The 18,333-nt window shown below is 37.0% G+C and overlaps 1 protein-coding gene across 1 annotated transcript in view; it reads left to right on the forward strand.

Moving 5' to 3' along the window:
* LOC142139871 (uncharacterized) overlaps nucleotides 1-18,333 on the forward strand; it is a 481,886-nt gene that overhangs the window by 203,217 nt on the left and 260,336 nt on the right. The window contains exons 52-55 of the mRNA XM_075197730.1: nucleotides 2,541-2,700; nucleotides 12,742-12,869; nucleotides 14,719-14,889; nucleotides 16,284-16,412. Coding sequence (XP_075053831.1) covers nucleotides 2,541-2,700; nucleotides 12,742-12,869; nucleotides 14,719-14,889; nucleotides 16,284-16,412 — 588 coding nt within the window. The remainder of the gene's footprint in view (nucleotides 1-2,540; nucleotides 2,701-12,741; nucleotides 12,870-14,718; nucleotides 14,890-16,283; nucleotides 16,413-18,333) is intronic.

Consider the following 18,333-nt stretch of genomic DNA (forward strand, 5'->3'; position numbering starts at 1 on the left):
TGCACACAATGTACCAGGATTCCTATGTAATACCCTTTCTGATAATATCGGTCACTTACAAAGTTAGTACAGCTTGATGGAGTGCGCTCAATGTGACACTGAACACAGTAATACAGCTATAGTTTAATACAGTGTTCAGGGGAATTACAGATTACAAATTTCAAAAAAGTGTGCTACAAATTAATGTTATAGCATGTAAATATTCACATGCCACTACCAGAGCTGTAACTTACAATTTTAGCGCCTGGGGCGAGAGGAAAAACTGACAACACCCCTAGCCCTCAATTTTAACCAAATGAACCTAAAATATTCTTAAACCGAGCCTCCCTGGTCGGTCACCCCTCTCACACAGCCCTAGTTACGGCCCTGGCCACTACTCCAAATTCATGAATGAATATTTTTCACAATGTTATTACCAAATTGTATGTTGTTTCATGTGTTGTATTTTCCAGTAATTTGTGAAAACTGCTGAAAATGTACACAGCTTGGTTTATTGTGCCACAAATGTGAGAGATTATATCTCATTATATGATTTAATACTTATGGATGCCTTTGTCTCCATTTTCTTTGTCAAGAGTCAATGCCAAACACTGTGGGGCCCATGTAGAGTTGAACACAACATTCGGTATGCTGCATAAAATACGCATTTTATGGCATCTTGCGCTTACGGACGTTTGCGGCCCTGTAGGTTTGAAGAGGTGGAATAGGGGAAGAAAGTGGCATGTTGGAGCAAATGCGACTTATCTACACTAATACTCAGATGCACATACTCCTGTCAGGAGACAGGAAAACTGATAATGATATGTAAAATGTCTTTTTTCTGATGCAGATCTACATCTGCGTTTCAGACGGAAACTGTGTGCAACTCTTCATTCGCCCCTGTATGTAATGTGTCATAGTGTCTGAACTGTGCTTTCTGTGGACATATTATCCAAATAGATTATAAAGGAAACATATATGGTATTCCTATGTTGCAAGACTGGACTTTTTTTGTTTATAAAAATCTATGGAAGATATATACAAGGAAAGACTGTCAAAGCTAAACATATTTATTTAAGAGAAGAGCAGATTAAGGGGAATATGAGTAAATATATTACATACTTGCCAACTTTTCCTCATTGGCTTCAGAGAGATCCTGGGGGAGGTGGGCGTGCGGGGGCGGGGCTTGATGAATCACATTATTTTTGGCCCTGGCCCCCTAAACGATTGTCACAAGTTTGGGCAATTACAGTAAGGGACGGGGCTAAGATGATGCGATATTTGCGTCATTAAGCCCCGCCCCTGCCACTTATCTATTTCGGGGGCGAGAACCTGGAGGTTGCCCTGCTCTCCTGGGAGCCCAGGAGGTCTCCCAAAAATGCAGGAGTCAATGGGACATTCCGGGAGAGTAGGCAAATATGCGTTAAAGAAAAGCAGCTAATGAATCTCTAGAGACTGAAGTATCTTTTATATTTCTGTCTCCATTACTGAAGTCATGTTGTCTTATCTGTCAGTCTTTGATTAAATCTTGGTCTCCATGAAAATGGCCACCTCCATAGGCATCAATACATGGACATAGGACACAATTTCTGAACTGTGTCATCATGCCACAGATGGCAAAGCCAACCACGTCTTGCACTGGCTCAGCATCAGGGAGAATGCCAGACTCTTCAGGGAGTGAGGGAGATCACCCCTATTTCAGGGAGTCTCCCTGACATTCGGGGAGAGTTGGCAAGTATGATATATTAGTTGCCTATATTGAAAATTCTGCAGCAACTTGTTCAGTTTAAGGTCACCACAGAGGATGCACAAAGAGAACCAGTGTCCAGCTGGGAAAAGGGTTCTTTACTGTAAGGGCTGTGAAACTGTAGAATGCACTCCCACAGGAACTAATTTCTCTTAAAAAAAAATGTAGTGCTACTGACATTAATAACACAATATAGTATAATTGTCAGACTGCCAGGATGGGGTTAGTAAGGAATATTTCTACTTTCATGGAAAATTAGACAAAGCTTTAAAAGTTGTTTTTGAGCTTTGTTCTGGATCTGTTGTGGATTTAGAGGGTAAAAGGTTGAACATTTGTCTTTTTTCCCAACCAAAACAGCTACAGTATGTAAATGTAACTAACAGTACAAGATGCCAAATTATTTTACTGCTGAATGTAGTACATTTTTCTCTATTTGAATAATTCACACATCTTTCAAGGTTTCACATTCATGCAAGTTCTCTGTTAGGTCATAAACTCAGAAGTCAATCCTGTATCCAAATAATTTATTTAGTTTATTAATTAGATTATACATTTTTGTCTCTATCTACCTGATTATAAGCCACAATGTGATCACTGAAGTAACTTGGTTGAATTGTTTGTTCCATTTCTTTTTAAAAGAAAAATGACAGTTTTGGCTGCTGCAAAACAACATATCATGGTTTGAGCTGTCTTGATTTTGTATTTGAACAGATGGTGGCACTATGGTCACATACAAGATGCACAACTATGAGCCGGCAAGATCAATTTTATTACTTAAGGTTCCTGTGTCATTTCTTTTTTGCTTCATTTTTAGCTTGAAACATTAGCTAATGTGAGTCCTTCAGTCTTGTGCTGTATGGGTATCCTGGCTATGACAAGTGATGACATGGATTGGAAATTGCCTCTCAAAATATGGATGAGAACCCATGCAGAACATGAGCCGCTACTTCTCCAGCTCACGGAGACATTCCTAGGTAATGGAATTGATTCCCTGTGCCACACAGATTTACATTATTTCATCATTGGATAAGCTGTATCTTTTAACAAATTGTCCAATTATATCTATGCTTCAAAAATAATTTCAACAACAGAAACATATCACTATAGGGCTTGTTTAATTAACTAATGCTAACCAATTTTTACTTGATTGAATTTTACTATTATAGATCCGCTATAATAATTCTAAAATTCCTCACATTCAGTTTTAATTACGTGGTTACAGATTTAGACACTATTATAAATAAGAAGCAAATTGTTTGTACCAAAACTGTCAGAGGAAGATGCATATAAATATTCTAGCTCCACTAATATCATATGTTTAGAGCATATGAAATTGCCAGTATCAGCCAATGTTATGAGTGTGAGTGCAGGTGGCACTTTTGTAGGGTTGCCATGCTGCAATTTTTTTAAATATAAAAATTAGAAAATGCTGGTAAGGTCCATGATGATTAATGATCATCCTTTTTTTGTAAATACAGGATAATGTGAACATCAAACACATTAGTCAAGCAATGAGCCATCAAAAAATTAATGCGTACACCTTAATGTGACCAATAAATATTTATTTCAGCTCTTTTGAAACGATAAATCCTTCATTTCTGGGAGTCTTGACAATGGGAATGTACATCAATCTAGATCCAAAAACTTTGAAGTTTAGTGACAGATGAAAAATAAGCCCACCTGCACTTCGTGTAGGGCAAGTTCCCAAAGATAAGACAGAATTCACAAAAGTTGTGTCTACTGCCCCCAGATTATTACTTGCCGTACAATTCACAAATTTAAGCAAACAAAAACTTTTTGGGGGAATTTGTCTTTTTCTTTTATTTTTTAAGGTTTTGCTTTTATTTAATGAATTTAACATAAAACATTTGTAAAACCTCCACTAATACACCATTTTAAAAATAGATTTTTTTCTTGGACATGATTGTGATTTTTCCTTACCCAAATAACTTGTGACTTTTCAGACCTCTCCTAATTAATATCTGTGTGCTTGTGGAAGTATAAATAGATTTATGTGGAAATAATGAATCCAAGTTGATGACGTCTGTACAATGACAACATACATGAAGCATCGTTTTTGTAACTGCTGCTTTACACTTCATATTAATTAAATACACTTGATATTAAATATGTCTGTAAACACTTACATTTTAGCACATTCATTACTCACAATATATATATAAAATAATAAGTAAATAATACCCAGTTGTAAATATGTCAACAAAAGAGCATTTGGCAAATTGCACAACTGTTACTTAACTTACTTAGCTTTCTAAATCTAATTTTTATAAAAATGTGCAGCTGTTTGAGGAAGTTTTTGTTAAGTTTTACAGATTGTGCAAATCAGCACATATTGCTTTAATGAGGATTTTCTGGTTTACTTACATCTTAAAGATGCTGAAAGGCATTTTTAAATTACATATTTGTATCATCTGCTGTCAATAGAGTAAAGATTCCCCTTGTGCCCTTTAGCTTGAGTTCATTCCAAATGACTTGGAACATTTATTTTTAAAAAAGGTCAAGTGAGGTTTATTTTGTAAACAATCTGGAGAGATTCTTAAATCATTTAGGGAGCTGCAAAATGTAGCAATGTAGAGCAAATTATGTTGTACGATGTCACGGGCCTATGCACATGCTAAGACCGTGCCGTAACGGTCCAATATGCACAGAGTCCAGGAGTGCAAAATTGTGCTTCTTTAGTTGGGAGGAGCTAGAGGGATTGTGGTATTCCTTTGTGAGTGCAGGCTAGTCAAATTAATGAGCCTTGTATTGCATTAACATGCCAAAATGAGATTTAATTTTGCAGAACAACATATCTAAATGAGATTTAAGGTGTGGAAATCATGTTCCTGGGTTTATTGTCTACTCCTTTTCTCCTTTCAATGTGAAACCTTTTTTACCTTTCAAATGCATTTTATGGGAGACCACATTTATTTCTATCAGAGTAATACATTTCAATGAACAATAATTGCACTTGTAACAATTACAGTCCCTTTGCTTTCATAAAGACATAAATGAGGTTCGACCGAGAAGTATTTAATGAGAAATAAGGAAATAATGACAGGAGTGGTCCTAAAACGATAGTTTGAAGGACTTTGAAATAGTCAGAGGACGGGTTGTTACTGGAGATAGAGGAGGAAAAGCTACTGCTACTCTCTGAACTGGGTTTATTGCAGGAGGCAGAAGGGACTAGCCCATGTCACTGGTGGAACAATGAGGTGACCTGTGAGTGAATCCTGATAAGGGATCCACTTCCCTCTAAAGCTGTGAGTCCAGGAAGCCATGTTCCTCTTAACTTAGTGGCATCTCCAGGGCCTTGGGTGATCATGCATGTCGATCCAAATAAAAGTTTAATTACATTTTAATTAATGATTATTTGTTATATTGTTGTTGTCAAAACTGTTTAAGAGACATAGGGTGCTAAACTTTATGATTATCAGCTGTCACCGGTTATGTGCTAGATACCAACAAATGTCTACTAAATAAGTCCTCTGCTTTTACTTTCATATGTTTCTTAAGCATTAGGACAGTGAGACAGTTGCTATATTCCTGCTGGCTCAGCAGCCAATGACAAGAGGTCTCAGGATTTCATTGAAAGAGTGTCAAGTATTGAAGAGGCCTTAATGATTAATATAGGATTGTGATGTGGGTAGAGTCACGTATTCCAACAACCATTATGATCCCAGTTTGTATAGTTGTCTTGCCCACTGACTTGAGATAGAGATGGGATACTCCCAGTGATGTAACTCACAGATTAACCTCATGAAAACTGCATGTCCTCTATGGGGAAATTTTTCATTACTTGAATTGTTATACTATACTAGAATGAAGATTTGATTTGGGTGTATGGAGAGAAAAGTAGATAAAACTGCATAATTTATGATTATGTTCTCATATATTGTCCCAAAACTAATGTAACAGCAAAATGTACTTTAAAATGTATTTAGTAGTATATCCTGTTTTAAAATTATAGTGAAAACTGTATAAATAAAAAAGAATATATAGTTTATTTATATTGCACTCAGTGGTGAAAGTGGAAACTTAGAAGTGACGGTATGGAAATTTATAGGTGGTGGTATGGAAAATGTAAGTGAATGGGATTTGATAGTCTTACAATGAGAGCAGTAGGAAAAGTGACAGTATGGCATATCACTGTATACCAGCCCACTACAACCCAACTGGTTACACAGCTCTGCACAGAGAATATTTATCATTCCCTGCTCCATTGGATCTTACACTCTGAATCCCCTAACACACATACAGACACACACACTTGGGTCTATTTTAGTCAGCTAATTAAACTACCAGTGTGTTTTTGGGCTGTCGGAGGAAATAGGAGCTTCCAGAGGAAAGTCACACAAACATGGGGAAAACGTTCCCGAAATTTGGGACATAATAGGTCCCCTCCCCTGATTTATCCAAACATCACCAGAACCATCTAAAACATACACTATTAAGGTTTAATCTCAAGACCTTTGCCATGTTTTTTTTGTCACATTTTTGCCACACCTCATTCTGTTGATGACAATCGGGAATGTCTATGAGAAAGTGGGACTTGTTGTTTGCATTAATGGGCACATTTTATAATTAAGTGTGTGATTAACTTGTTTAAAGTAAGATCACTATTTTCTAATTCCAGAGCCTTTCTTTTGCTGGTGAATGTCACTAGTGATGGTATCATCAGAGAGTCTCTCGGGAGGGTATACTAGGGTAAAGGGATCAGTCTGCTTAGAGCAATGGTCACATATTGGGCCTGAGCCATTAAGGAGAGCAAAGCAAACAAAAGGAGTAAATTTGCACCTTTGCAAAACCATGTTGCATTGGAAGGGGAGGTAAATTTAAAATGTGAGGACAGATTTATAGTTGGGGGGTAAAGCATGTCCTAGGTCAACTTTAAATTTCAGTGTAAAAATAAGGCTATCAAGTATTTCTGTGCTACATGAAAAAGCAGCCAGTATTTTCCTTACCTGCAAAATAGTTGTCAGGCCCGAATAGAGATAAACACTAACCAGTATTGGCGCTACTGAGCAGATAGGCGCGGAGTCTAACGTACCCCTGGTTTTTGCCAGGGACCCCTGCACAGGGTACGCAGGTCGCGGTCCTATTAGTCTGTTGCCGGTGTCGTGAAAGAAGAGTCAGACGGTCCGGGTCAAGCCAATCGGTATGCGTGGTACAGAGGGAGAATCCAGGAGAATTGTCAAACAAGCCAAGGTCGCAGGAACACAGTGGGGCACACAGAATAGAGCATGGTCAGCAAACCGGGTCACAACTGGGAGGCAGAGACTGGAGAATGGTCGAGGAAGCCGGATAACAACAAGGAGCAAACACTATGGAGCTAGAGGCAGGAACCTGTTACTCTGGCACCCTAATGGCGCCAGAGCCAGGTTTAAATAATGACAGGTAGGCTAGGATTGGAGGGCTGAATCAGGCACGCCGAGTGCCGATAGAAGCATTGCCTAGCAACGGGAAGGGGCTCGTGCGTATGCGCCCGACAGGACTGGGCGGCGCGGCTGTATGGTTGCCCGGCAACCGTCCGGGCTAAGCAGCGGAGACAGGCGTCCGTCCCCGCCGAGTGGAGGAATGGCGGGGACGGCGCCTGACAATAATAAACTAAATTGCAACCCTTGTATTGTTTGTCCAGGAGCAAATTTACTCCTATTTTTGCTTTGCTTGCCTTAATGAATCAGGCATATTATGGCTACATCACTTTCTTGCTGGGCAGTGGTTGAAAGTCCCTAGTTACATACAGAAGCCATGTGACCCTGCACACAGCAGCTGTAGAACATAATGGGAAGAGTGAGGCTATCATTAAAAGTCCACACACATCTGCACTCTACACTTTGAATACCAGAAGTAGGAAATGCCCTCTTGGTTCACACCAATGAGTCCCTTTTGGACTAATATGAAATCTAGAGAAAAACTACATATGAATGACAAGGAACTCAAATAATAGTCTACCCTCATAATATAAATCGTGGACACCTATCACACTGGCAGTAGACCCAGTGGCCACCTATTCCTTGTAAAACTCAAGTTTTATATCTGGAAAGTGGTTTTATTCCTACATTGTTAGAGCTGTTTGACTCTCTTATTATTTTTATTCAGTAATTCGGTGCTCCACCATATATTAGAAGTTTTAAGGTATTCAAAATACCCCCCACCACCCCTCTACGGAACATAGCTACACATATTTTGTTTTAAAAAACATTAGCGTTGTATCTACATCTACACAAGCTGTGTGTTGGCAGAGTGCCACTTCAGACATTTCTCTACTCTTTACTGTTGATAAAGAGCCCTAGTTCAATACTGTAAAAAGCTTGTATTTGCTCAGAGTTTTCCCCAGCTCTGTAACTAAAACATGATTTCCATTTATTGAGTTAAATTGGTATGATTGCCAGCTCAAACCTCTCTCCGGCTGCATTGCATTGGTGAACTGGAACTCTGATAAAGGAGTTATATGCTGCAATGACAGGAATTGATTTCCAATTTTCTGTAGAATTACACTATCATTGCTCATGACTCAGGCAATTTAGCTTGCATTACAGTGCTCGTTGTGGGCTGTACATCATATTGACAACCTGATCTTCACAACACAAGGATTTTGATGAGATCTAGTACATTTATAGTAAATATGATATTCAATTTTGAATTTGGAAACTGTTCAAAGTTTGTGTAGGTATAGCTTTTGGGTGTATTTTCCAAGCACATGCAGCTCCCTACTTGTAATAAGGACAGGGTCATTTACTAATATTGCTCAATATTGCAAATGTGCACTAAAACAATAGGAACCAATCACACGTTTACTTTCATTGTCTAACTTGTAGGAGAACGATGAAAGCTAATTGATTGCTATGGCAAATGTACATCTTTCAGCAGTCTTAGTAAGTAACCATCTGATTTTATAGTAGTGTATCTTTTACACCACATGCGAGACAGGCACGTACTGACATGAGGGAAAGGCTCATCTAGAATTTAATAATCATTTGGAATTTTAATAACACAGTGGTGCATTTGCTTTTGTGTAACTAAGTTAGCAAAGGTAATTTTAAAAACACCTTAATAGCAGTTTGATCAATTGTGGCATAGCTCACACATTGTACATTCTTTTATTAATTTATATTGCATACAATATAATTAAGTTACTTTATTTTATAACAAAGAGTGTGCAGAAATGCATTTATGTTTGTCATAAATTTATAACCCATTTTATATATGTATGTAATTGGGATTTAAAGTATGGCTAAAAAAATGTCTTGGTTTAATCCAAACACCTGCAGCCTCGGTTTATCTACTTTTGCAAAAATGTATCTTTTCTTTTTTCCTCCATTTTCCCCTTGATTAATAATAATGGGTTAATTTTATTACATTTACTACAATTTATGTTGGGATTCTGAAGCTCTTCTCATCCTTAATAATATGAGTTTCATAATTTCTATAATTTTGTATAATGATAGCTGGAATTATGGAAATAATAAGAACAAAACAAATGTAGAAAGTTAACAGCACAGATGTTCTGTTTGTGTTCACATAAGTATAGTGTTGTGAGGTGTTACAGTATATGGAGTTTTGCACTTTTTGCCAGAATTAGCTTGCCATTTTTAGCTAAAGTTATCATAATCGTTATTTTACGTAATGCAACAATAGTAGTATAACATCCCTTTCCCAGCTTTGTCTATGGGGAGAGGCGTTTTACTTTACAGAATAGCAGTTCTCATCGTTGTATCTTCTGCACAGTTGTTCTCATCGTTGTATCTTCTGCACAGTTCTTCCACCTTAGTCAAGATCCTGTAGTATCTTCACCGAGTAATGTTGAGTAAATCAGGGGGAGACTAAGGGAACTCTCTGCCCACCTACTTATGACCTCAGATATACAAATAAAGTGTTAATGCCCATAAATTGGTCTTTTCAAGCCACACCAGCACGTTTATTGCTAAAACTGGGATCACTAAAGTCTTCAACTGGTTTTTCTCAAAAAATATATTTCACCGTAGAAATGTTAATTTGGCAGTATATACATAACAAAGGAAGAGAATTTTGGTATCAAACCGGACTTATACAGTTGGTGCAGTAAAATAGTCGCTAGGCAGTACCGCTGGCCTGCTTTTCACTGTTTACCAATTGATTACTCTTGATTACTAGAAAACATACACAATATTCTAATCCCAAAAGCAGCATTCTATGATGAGCGGTTAACACTCTCAAACTTGCTTGAGTGCATTGAGAGTACATTTCAAGTACACGTTCATCCAAGCAGACATTTATTAGCGCATTATCAGGTGAAGAAGCCTCTGGGTCATTTAAAAACAGATAGGATCAACCTACAGGTTTTTACTCAGGTTCTTTTACCTATGACAAATTACATAGTAGAGTGTCATTCATAAGTCACTTATAAATTTATGCACTGTTGCTTCTTAGATTAGTAAGATCAATATTTTCTTGCCTGTCTACCCTTCCTAAGTGCGCCTTTTCCCGTACAAGTTTTGAAAGACATTGTCAGTTCACAATTTATAAATCACTCAGAACAGAGTATAGTCCTTTTATCTTTAAAGCAGCCACAAATCTTTTGGTCTTATTTAGTCCTTCTACTCTTTTCATTCAGTGATTCTTCCATTTACATTCATCATCCTTTATCAAGTCATTGACTGCCTAATTTAGTCCAGGCACACCTGGAGGCCAGTAGATACTGTATCCTGGTCCTGGTCTCTGGTAACATCTGCCTTGCTTTAGGAACTTGTTCGGGCAGCAACATAACAGTTGTGCATGCAAGTCGATTGCGAGTCAAAGATTGATCACACAAGTGCTCCTTATTATTGAATTGATTTGTTTAAATTAATAATTAGTCCATTACCTTAGCCAGTAGGGGATATTATCAACTTTGCCAGGAGGGGACAGTATTTAAAATCCTTATCATAAAGTCTAGTTCTAATATTTTGGATCACACTGATAAGAAACCTGATGAGCATTATGTTAGGTATACAAGAACCTCAGCTGGTCTGCCCAAAATGAGGTCCATTTGGAGCTCATGTCATCTTACACCTGCTCAGATGCTTACCAGAAAGGCCAAAACCCCCTCCAAGGATGGACAGGTAGTAATTAACTATATATTGCCTTTGAACCTACAAAGCACCTGCAGTGAACCTATAAATTGATTGAGCAACTTCCATTTCTGTATTGTTGTTTGGGAGGTATGTCTGGTATCAGTAGCTGATGGGGAGTGCTGGTCCTCTATTGCCATTTAGAGGCTCCTGGGGTACCTCTTGGTAAGTTCGCTCTCAACTTAAAAACACATATATGTATGTCCCAATATAGGGATTCTTATTGTTTAGCGTTAGGACCGCCTGCCCCATCAAGCGCCTTGATGGGGCAGGTGGCTTATCATGCATTTGAAAATGTGTGTAGCAGAGACTTCTACATATTTATGTACAAGTATAATAACAACTCTTTCACCAGTTCACAGCAGTATTACAGAAATGTAATATAGTTCTATATTACAAGTGATTAATACAAATGCATTATAATATAATAAATGCATACAATCACATACAGTATATGATTACAGCACTGGCACATACATATACAACACATTTTCTGTTACAAGTTTTCACACAGCATTGAGGTGCAGCCAGATCTCATTGGTCCTTTAGTACTCAAAAACGGTCAGTGCAAATATTATACATATCGTTGTCCTGTGTATATCCTTGCAAATTCCATGGGACAGATTGACCCTAAAAATGAAAAATTAAATACAATGCATTTTTTCAGCATTTTTTTTCACTTAAAGACAAACTTGTATAAAGGGTTCAAGTTTCTAACATAAAGTTATTAATCTGTTCAGTATATTTAAACATATTTCATTATTTAGATATGATTCTTAAGAGAAAGATAATTTTAGATAGAAGACTGGACAGTACCTGTGACTAAAATGCCTTTTAAATCTCAGTCCATATTACATAGCAACACTGTTGCCATGGCAGGCAAAAAAATAATTGTATTCTATTTTAGATTTCCATAACTGCTGTTATGCCGTGGCAGAACATTTCACCCTTGTTTGAACTGGTGCAAACGCAGGATATGCAAGCTGTTGAAATTAATATGATGTTTTGGTCTATCAGATTCATCTCTTTAGTCATAGGACAAATGTCTTCACAACAATGTTAAAATTACCTTGCTGGCTTTTGAGTTTCCTGATGCGTTATGGTCATTTAGAATCCTGTAAGACATGACAGTAACACTGTGCATAGATATAGGCTTAGCTATGAGTGTTCTGGGGAGATATTTTATGGTACTTTGTGTACTGTTCCTGTTAGCTGCAAAGACATGCACTCTATACTGGTCGGCCATGCTCATCTCACAGATTAGCTACAAGAGGGTTTGCATTCTAAAATGCTGCACAGCGTAAGGTTATTTTTTTGGACTAATTTGAAATGTCTGCAATCAAAGTATATGTTACACTCAAACAAAGTACTTCACTTTTACCCTTTAAAAGCATAATTACCAACTTTTGAAAGTTGTTTTCTGGGAGCCTACCGGGGAAGATGGGCGTGATAGAGGCGGGGCTCCAAAATCGCATAATTTTGGACCTGCCCCCCTGATGTAACGACACAAATGCGTCATTTTATAGCAGGGGGCGGGACCAAACGCCGCGATTCCCAAAGCATTGCGGCGCTTTGGATCTAATTCACTAGGAAGTGGGCAGATCCAGGAGATTGCCACACTCTCCCTGAAGTCCGTGAGACTCTCGCGAAATACGGGTGTCTCCCGGACATTACGGGAGAGTTGGCAAGTATGTTTAAAAGCCCTACTACAGTTAGCTGAAATATACAGCTGTTAATGCTTAACAGCACCTTGGCCATACAAAAAGCCACTTGTATGAATTTATGGACATTAAAAGCAAATACCATAACTGTCCTTAAACGTCCTTTCAGTGAATGTGCTATTTTTGTGACTGAATGAATTATAGTATGAATTCTGTTCTTTGTACCAGGTTTACATGACATTTTTCTCTATTATTGTAGAGCCCAGCTTGCAGTTTCTCAGAGATAACCACCTACTTCCCCAACCTGGAGATGAAAGACAGAGAACACCGAGAGATCTCTTTCTATGTGAAGCAAGCGTGGTGCAGACATTCTGTAGGATCTCCGAGGTATTTTTTATGCATTTATTGCACTTTTATCTAATATAATACACGCTATGCTATGGAGCACTAGGTGGACTCTCCCACTAGACTCCACACAAAGGGTCCATCATTCAGTGCTCCATGGCAACAAACAATTAAGTAATACTTTCCCATAGTTTAGCCAGGTGTTTGTATCCCACACAATATTTCCCCACTAGCTATGTGCGTAGGCCGGGGATAGACGAGCATCACCCTATTAGGCAAATATTTTCATTTTATAAAGGATTTCTATAAAAGATTTAGATTTCAGAATTCAGATTTACTTATTTTGTTTAGTAATAATATATAATGTGATCTTTAATTATTAGGCTTTACTCTTTAAGAAGTTTTCTTGAGTTATTGAGATTGTAGAAATAATTTAAGTAGGGATCACTCATTTTTCACCCATAGATATATGTTGCATGGTATTTAAAAAGTGATTTTATTTTTGTAATTTTAGTTCACATTAAACTGGAGAGCTCAATGTTAGATCTCAGGTATTGTTGTACATAAACAGTTTAGAACCATTCCTGAATGTAGAATGTGTGTTTAAAAAAAAATGAAATATCTGCTAATTTTCCTAACACCAACTTTGCACAAGATAATACAAGAAAAATCCTGAGGCAGTAACATTATTATACTGTGTATTTCTCTTCCATATTAGCATTCTGTCTTTGTTCTTCCTTGAGCAGATGGTTCATTTAGCTGCCAATTAATGTACTGCCTCTAAATGTGAGAAAAATTATTCAGCGAATGGCATAAGATTTCCTACTACATCTTCTTAGGCCAAAAGCAACAATTCATACTTGCACAATATTACTAACATTTCTCATCATAAAAGCTCTAATTCTTTTGGAAAAGTGTAATAATCAATATTATTCATAGAGTTAACAAAATAGAAGTGTGATGTATAAGATCATAGGCATTAGATGAAGGCTAGAATCTACTGCATTTATCTATAAAGTTTTCTTGTATATAACATTTTCTTACAAATGTAGTGCTCATTAAACCTTGATGATACTTAAAATTAGCTTGAAAATAATGGATTAACTATACATATGCCATCATTGTTAGCTTAATGAGCTTAATTGGCTAGCATACTAAAGTAATAATTTTAGGTGGCATTAGATGGTGCCTCATTGATAGGGACCTGCCAGCCTACCTATCTTTACCTAGTAAACCAATTAGCATATATAATTTAATAGACAATAAGCATTTGTTTCTTAATTTTTAATTGATTATGGTGTATTTTTCTCTGTAAATATGAACTGAGGTCCTAAAAGTAAATAGAAATAAAGTATATAGTACAGTATGTACACTGTCATTAATCTCCCCAATGCTTAAAGATAAGCGAAATGTTCAAAACTGTTCTCTGGAATAATTGCAACCTGTTCTGTATATGCAAAGCTAGGTTACCTCCTTTTTCAGAAACTGTGGAACAATATCAGAATGCTGACATAGAAATGGTCAAAATGTCATCCTTTATTATTCCACTAATTGTAGACTATTTTTTTTCTTAAAATATGGCTTTTGAATGTGAAATGTAGTAGTCGACATTTGTCGATATGACTGTCTGTGGTTTTGCTATCAGTAAAATGCTTGTATTGGGGACACGGACTGATGTGAATGAGTTCTCTGTACAATGCTGCGGAATTAGTGGCGCTATATAAATAAATTGATGATGATGATAGATAGATAGAAAAGTAGGGCGACTCTTAGGCTATTAGAATTTCATTGACCACAATAATATGAACTCAGTGATATATATCTCAGCTTTGAGATTAAATTGGAGGTAAATATAATTGGTTTTACGTCTATATCCATGTTTATTTTACAGGCTCTGACACAGCATGTCCCAGAAATGTTGCCTGAGGATATGAAGAAGTATTTCATATTTTCATGCATATGGTCTTTCGGAAGTTGGTTGGACTCTCATGAAAAAGCTGTATTCAGCAACTGGTGGAGGCAAACATTCAGAAACCTTGCTACCTTTCCAGCAGAAGGAGAAGTAATTTTAAAAATTTATATATATTTGACTTTTTAAAAAAAGAACATTGTCATGTATGTTGTTACCAATAACATTCACAGTCACTTATTTTAATAACCTTCTTAGATATGTAAATCATTCAGCACCAGCAGTGCCATTAGTAAACAATAAAGAGCCTGCTTTAGAGTTGGACTCAAGTCCAAATTTTGGACATAAAATTCCACTCTGTTTTATTGTGCATGTACATTAAAACAATGTCTGGGGAGGTATATCAGAGGGATGCAAGTGCAACTGAGTTACATTGATTTGCCCTACAAAAGCCACAACTAGCACCAGCCCCTGTCAGATTACAAGCCCCCCGGCCGATCGAGTTTACAGGAATAAGTACTGACTGACTGTGGGTGTCCTTGTTTTAGTGTGATCAGGCCAGCCTGGCATAACCTAGTGTTGCTTGCTGCCTTTTCAGGGTGACCCCATTATATTTTTCCTCCGCATTAGCTGAGAACTGTTGCTAGTTTCACTTTTGAAGGGAAAATATAATTTTGTAAAACAGTTTATTTTTTACACTAAAACATCAGTCATCAAAAAGTGTTGATGGTGATGACTGGTGATCCTAACTGCGGCCATATACTTACATAGTATTCTGAGTTGCACATATCTTAACATATGTGCAGCTAAAAATACACATGAGAGCACACTTTTAAGTGAACGTACAGGATGCAAAATTCCGCTCAACTCTAAACGAAGTCCAATGAAGAAAGCAACTAATTATTTAAATAGTAGGCCTACATTAGTTGATAATTTTAAGGTATTTGTCTAATAACAACACAGCTTGGATACAAGAGTTTCTGTAGAAGGTTATTTATAGACATTATAGTATTTGTCTTATAACAACACAGCTGGGATACAGTAGGCGCTGTAGAAGGTTATTTATAGTCATTATAGTATTAACAAATGTTTACTATTAGTTGTAGTCTCACAAATGAAACATATCTTATGTGTGTGCTATAAGCTCTGCTCGCTCTAGACACCCACACATTTAGACAGTATATAAATATATATATATATATATATATATATATATATATATACATATATACATATATATATATATATATATATATATAAAATGTGTTTATGTATATATACATATATATATATATATGTTTATGTATATATTGTATGGGAGCAGGTATCACAAGTGTTAATATGCATCAGCCACCTTCCCTGGCAAATATCATCTTCTATAAGACACAATGTAACTTGGCACAGGGTATCTTTTGGCAAGGGATGATCATGTTGGAGTGATGTGCCTGTGAATAAGTGTCAGGACCTGCCATCGCTATTCAGGAGCATGAATCTTTAATCCCAATCGAATGTTTGTTGCTGACAATCAGTATTCATTTTTGCTGCAGGTTTGGGACTATCACATTGACACTGAAGCGCAACATTTTGTCAGATGGCATGACACTCTTTCCTCCCACTCTGGTAGTCACGGGCAAAGCATGGCCTCCGAGGCGTTTGTTCACACAATGCACAGTGAGGTAACATTTTATCTGTGCTACACATATTTTCTATTTCTTTTGCTGCCATTACAGTAAGAAAAAAATAAGATTTATTATGAACTAGATAAATATAATTTTTAAAAGTGTTGTACAAATAATGTATACATGTATTATGTGTATTTGCCATTTAGATAATTCGATACATTTACATAGTTCTAATATATTTAGTGTGTTTTTTTCTGAGTTATTTATGAGATGCTTGTAATCACATTGATTTGCAGTGTGTAAGAATTCACATTATTGGGCATGCATTCAAGTTGAGTAGAGTAAGGATGTGGAGACACAAGTCAACCACATCCCTTAGCGATGCATTTGATTTTGGCTTACACATGAAATAAAACAATTAGGGTGCATCTTTAGGCATTGTGTCATTTTCTGAGTTGATGATGATGATGGCTGCATGTTTGCGATGGATGTATCTATACGCATGTTTACAAGTTACATGTAGAAGATACGTGCAGCTCACAATACACATGTACAACCTCAATGATGTGGACATATTTTTACATGTACATTAGGCCACATTTTTCCGGCCAACTCTAAAAGAGGCACAGTGTTTATAGCTAATTCTGGGGTTGAACCAATAGTTATGAGAATTCAGCCTATTATTTTTCTAAGGTCATTAGGTAGTGTCACCAAAGCACAAGCTGATATACCGTTTCATTAGAGCTGACCTACGCTGTTGTGATGGATTTTGTGAAACCCTTTTTTGTAAATGACGAGGTTAGCAGTTGCCGAATTTTCTCTATTCGCAAATTTGCAGCTGAAGGTTATAACGGGTGTCAGAGAGACAAGCCAGTTCATCTAAATAATGGTATGTAGATATTTATAGACTGTCGCCTTGATACTCATCGTGATTTTTCTGTCGATGTTCTTCTTGTCGTTATTGTAGTCATCGTGAAACTGACTACCACCGCCTCCAACATATCATTCACCTCTGATTACATACAAGTTAACCCGTGCATGATACTCATACATTCTAGTCAAATCAAGCTACTTAAGGTCTTAAAAAGGTTCTTGTCATGCATTTGGGCCTAGCCCAGGCCTCCTCAGGGGAAGAGCGTTACTTCCCGATACAAGAGCCCTTTTTAATGTGTGTTCATGAGGTAAAATTACCTCACGAAAATGAGTTTGAGCCCTCAACTCGTAAATTTAGCCTTTACTATCCCTCCCACAGGGGGAAGGGGGGGATGATGGAAGTTAACTGACTTCACTATTCTAATTTTTTTGTCAAATAATGTCAGTATACCAAATTTCAGGTCAATTGGATGAGCCCTTTCTGAGAAAATAGTTTTTTCCACACACACACACACACACACACACACACACACACACACACTAACACACGCCTCTAGGCTTTTACTTTTATATATTAGATAATGCTAAGAATTTAGTAGGTCAGTGTATAACTCCGCCCAGCAGGTGGCGCTGCAGCTTGTTTTTTTTTTCACACACAGACTAACACACGCCACTAGGCTTATATATATTAGACAATGACATTTTGCAACAGACTTGTTAAGATGGCCTTGTCCAAAGAACCACAAAATATTATTGTCTAATTTTCATTTATGCACATTGTAAAATATGACTGTGACAAAGGAATTACTAGATTACTAGGTTTTCAATAATCTATTTAGCTGTAGTGTTTCTGGACATTACTTTCCCGGTAAATCAATGCATGTTAATGGTTATGGCTATTTTAAATGTACAGGATATTTTTCCAACTACAGTGTGTTAGTCTCAGACCATGGAGGATTTTTGTTTAGTGTACAGTAGGAGCTACAGTTTTTTGCATCATTAAATTGTTCTGAGCTGCATACATATAAAGCCATTGGATGAATATTGCTCTCTTTCCGTGGATTAAGTCTATTCCCGTTACTTGGAAATAGGCCCAATTTGT

The sequence above is a fragment of the Mixophyes fleayi genome, chromosome 2 (genome assembly GCF_038048845.1).
Source record: "Mixophyes fleayi isolate aMixFle1 chromosome 2, aMixFle1.hap1, whole genome shotgun sequence".
NCBI classification, from domain to species: Eukaryota; Metazoa; Chordata; class Amphibia; order Anura; family Limnodynastidae; genus Mixophyes; species Mixophyes fleayi.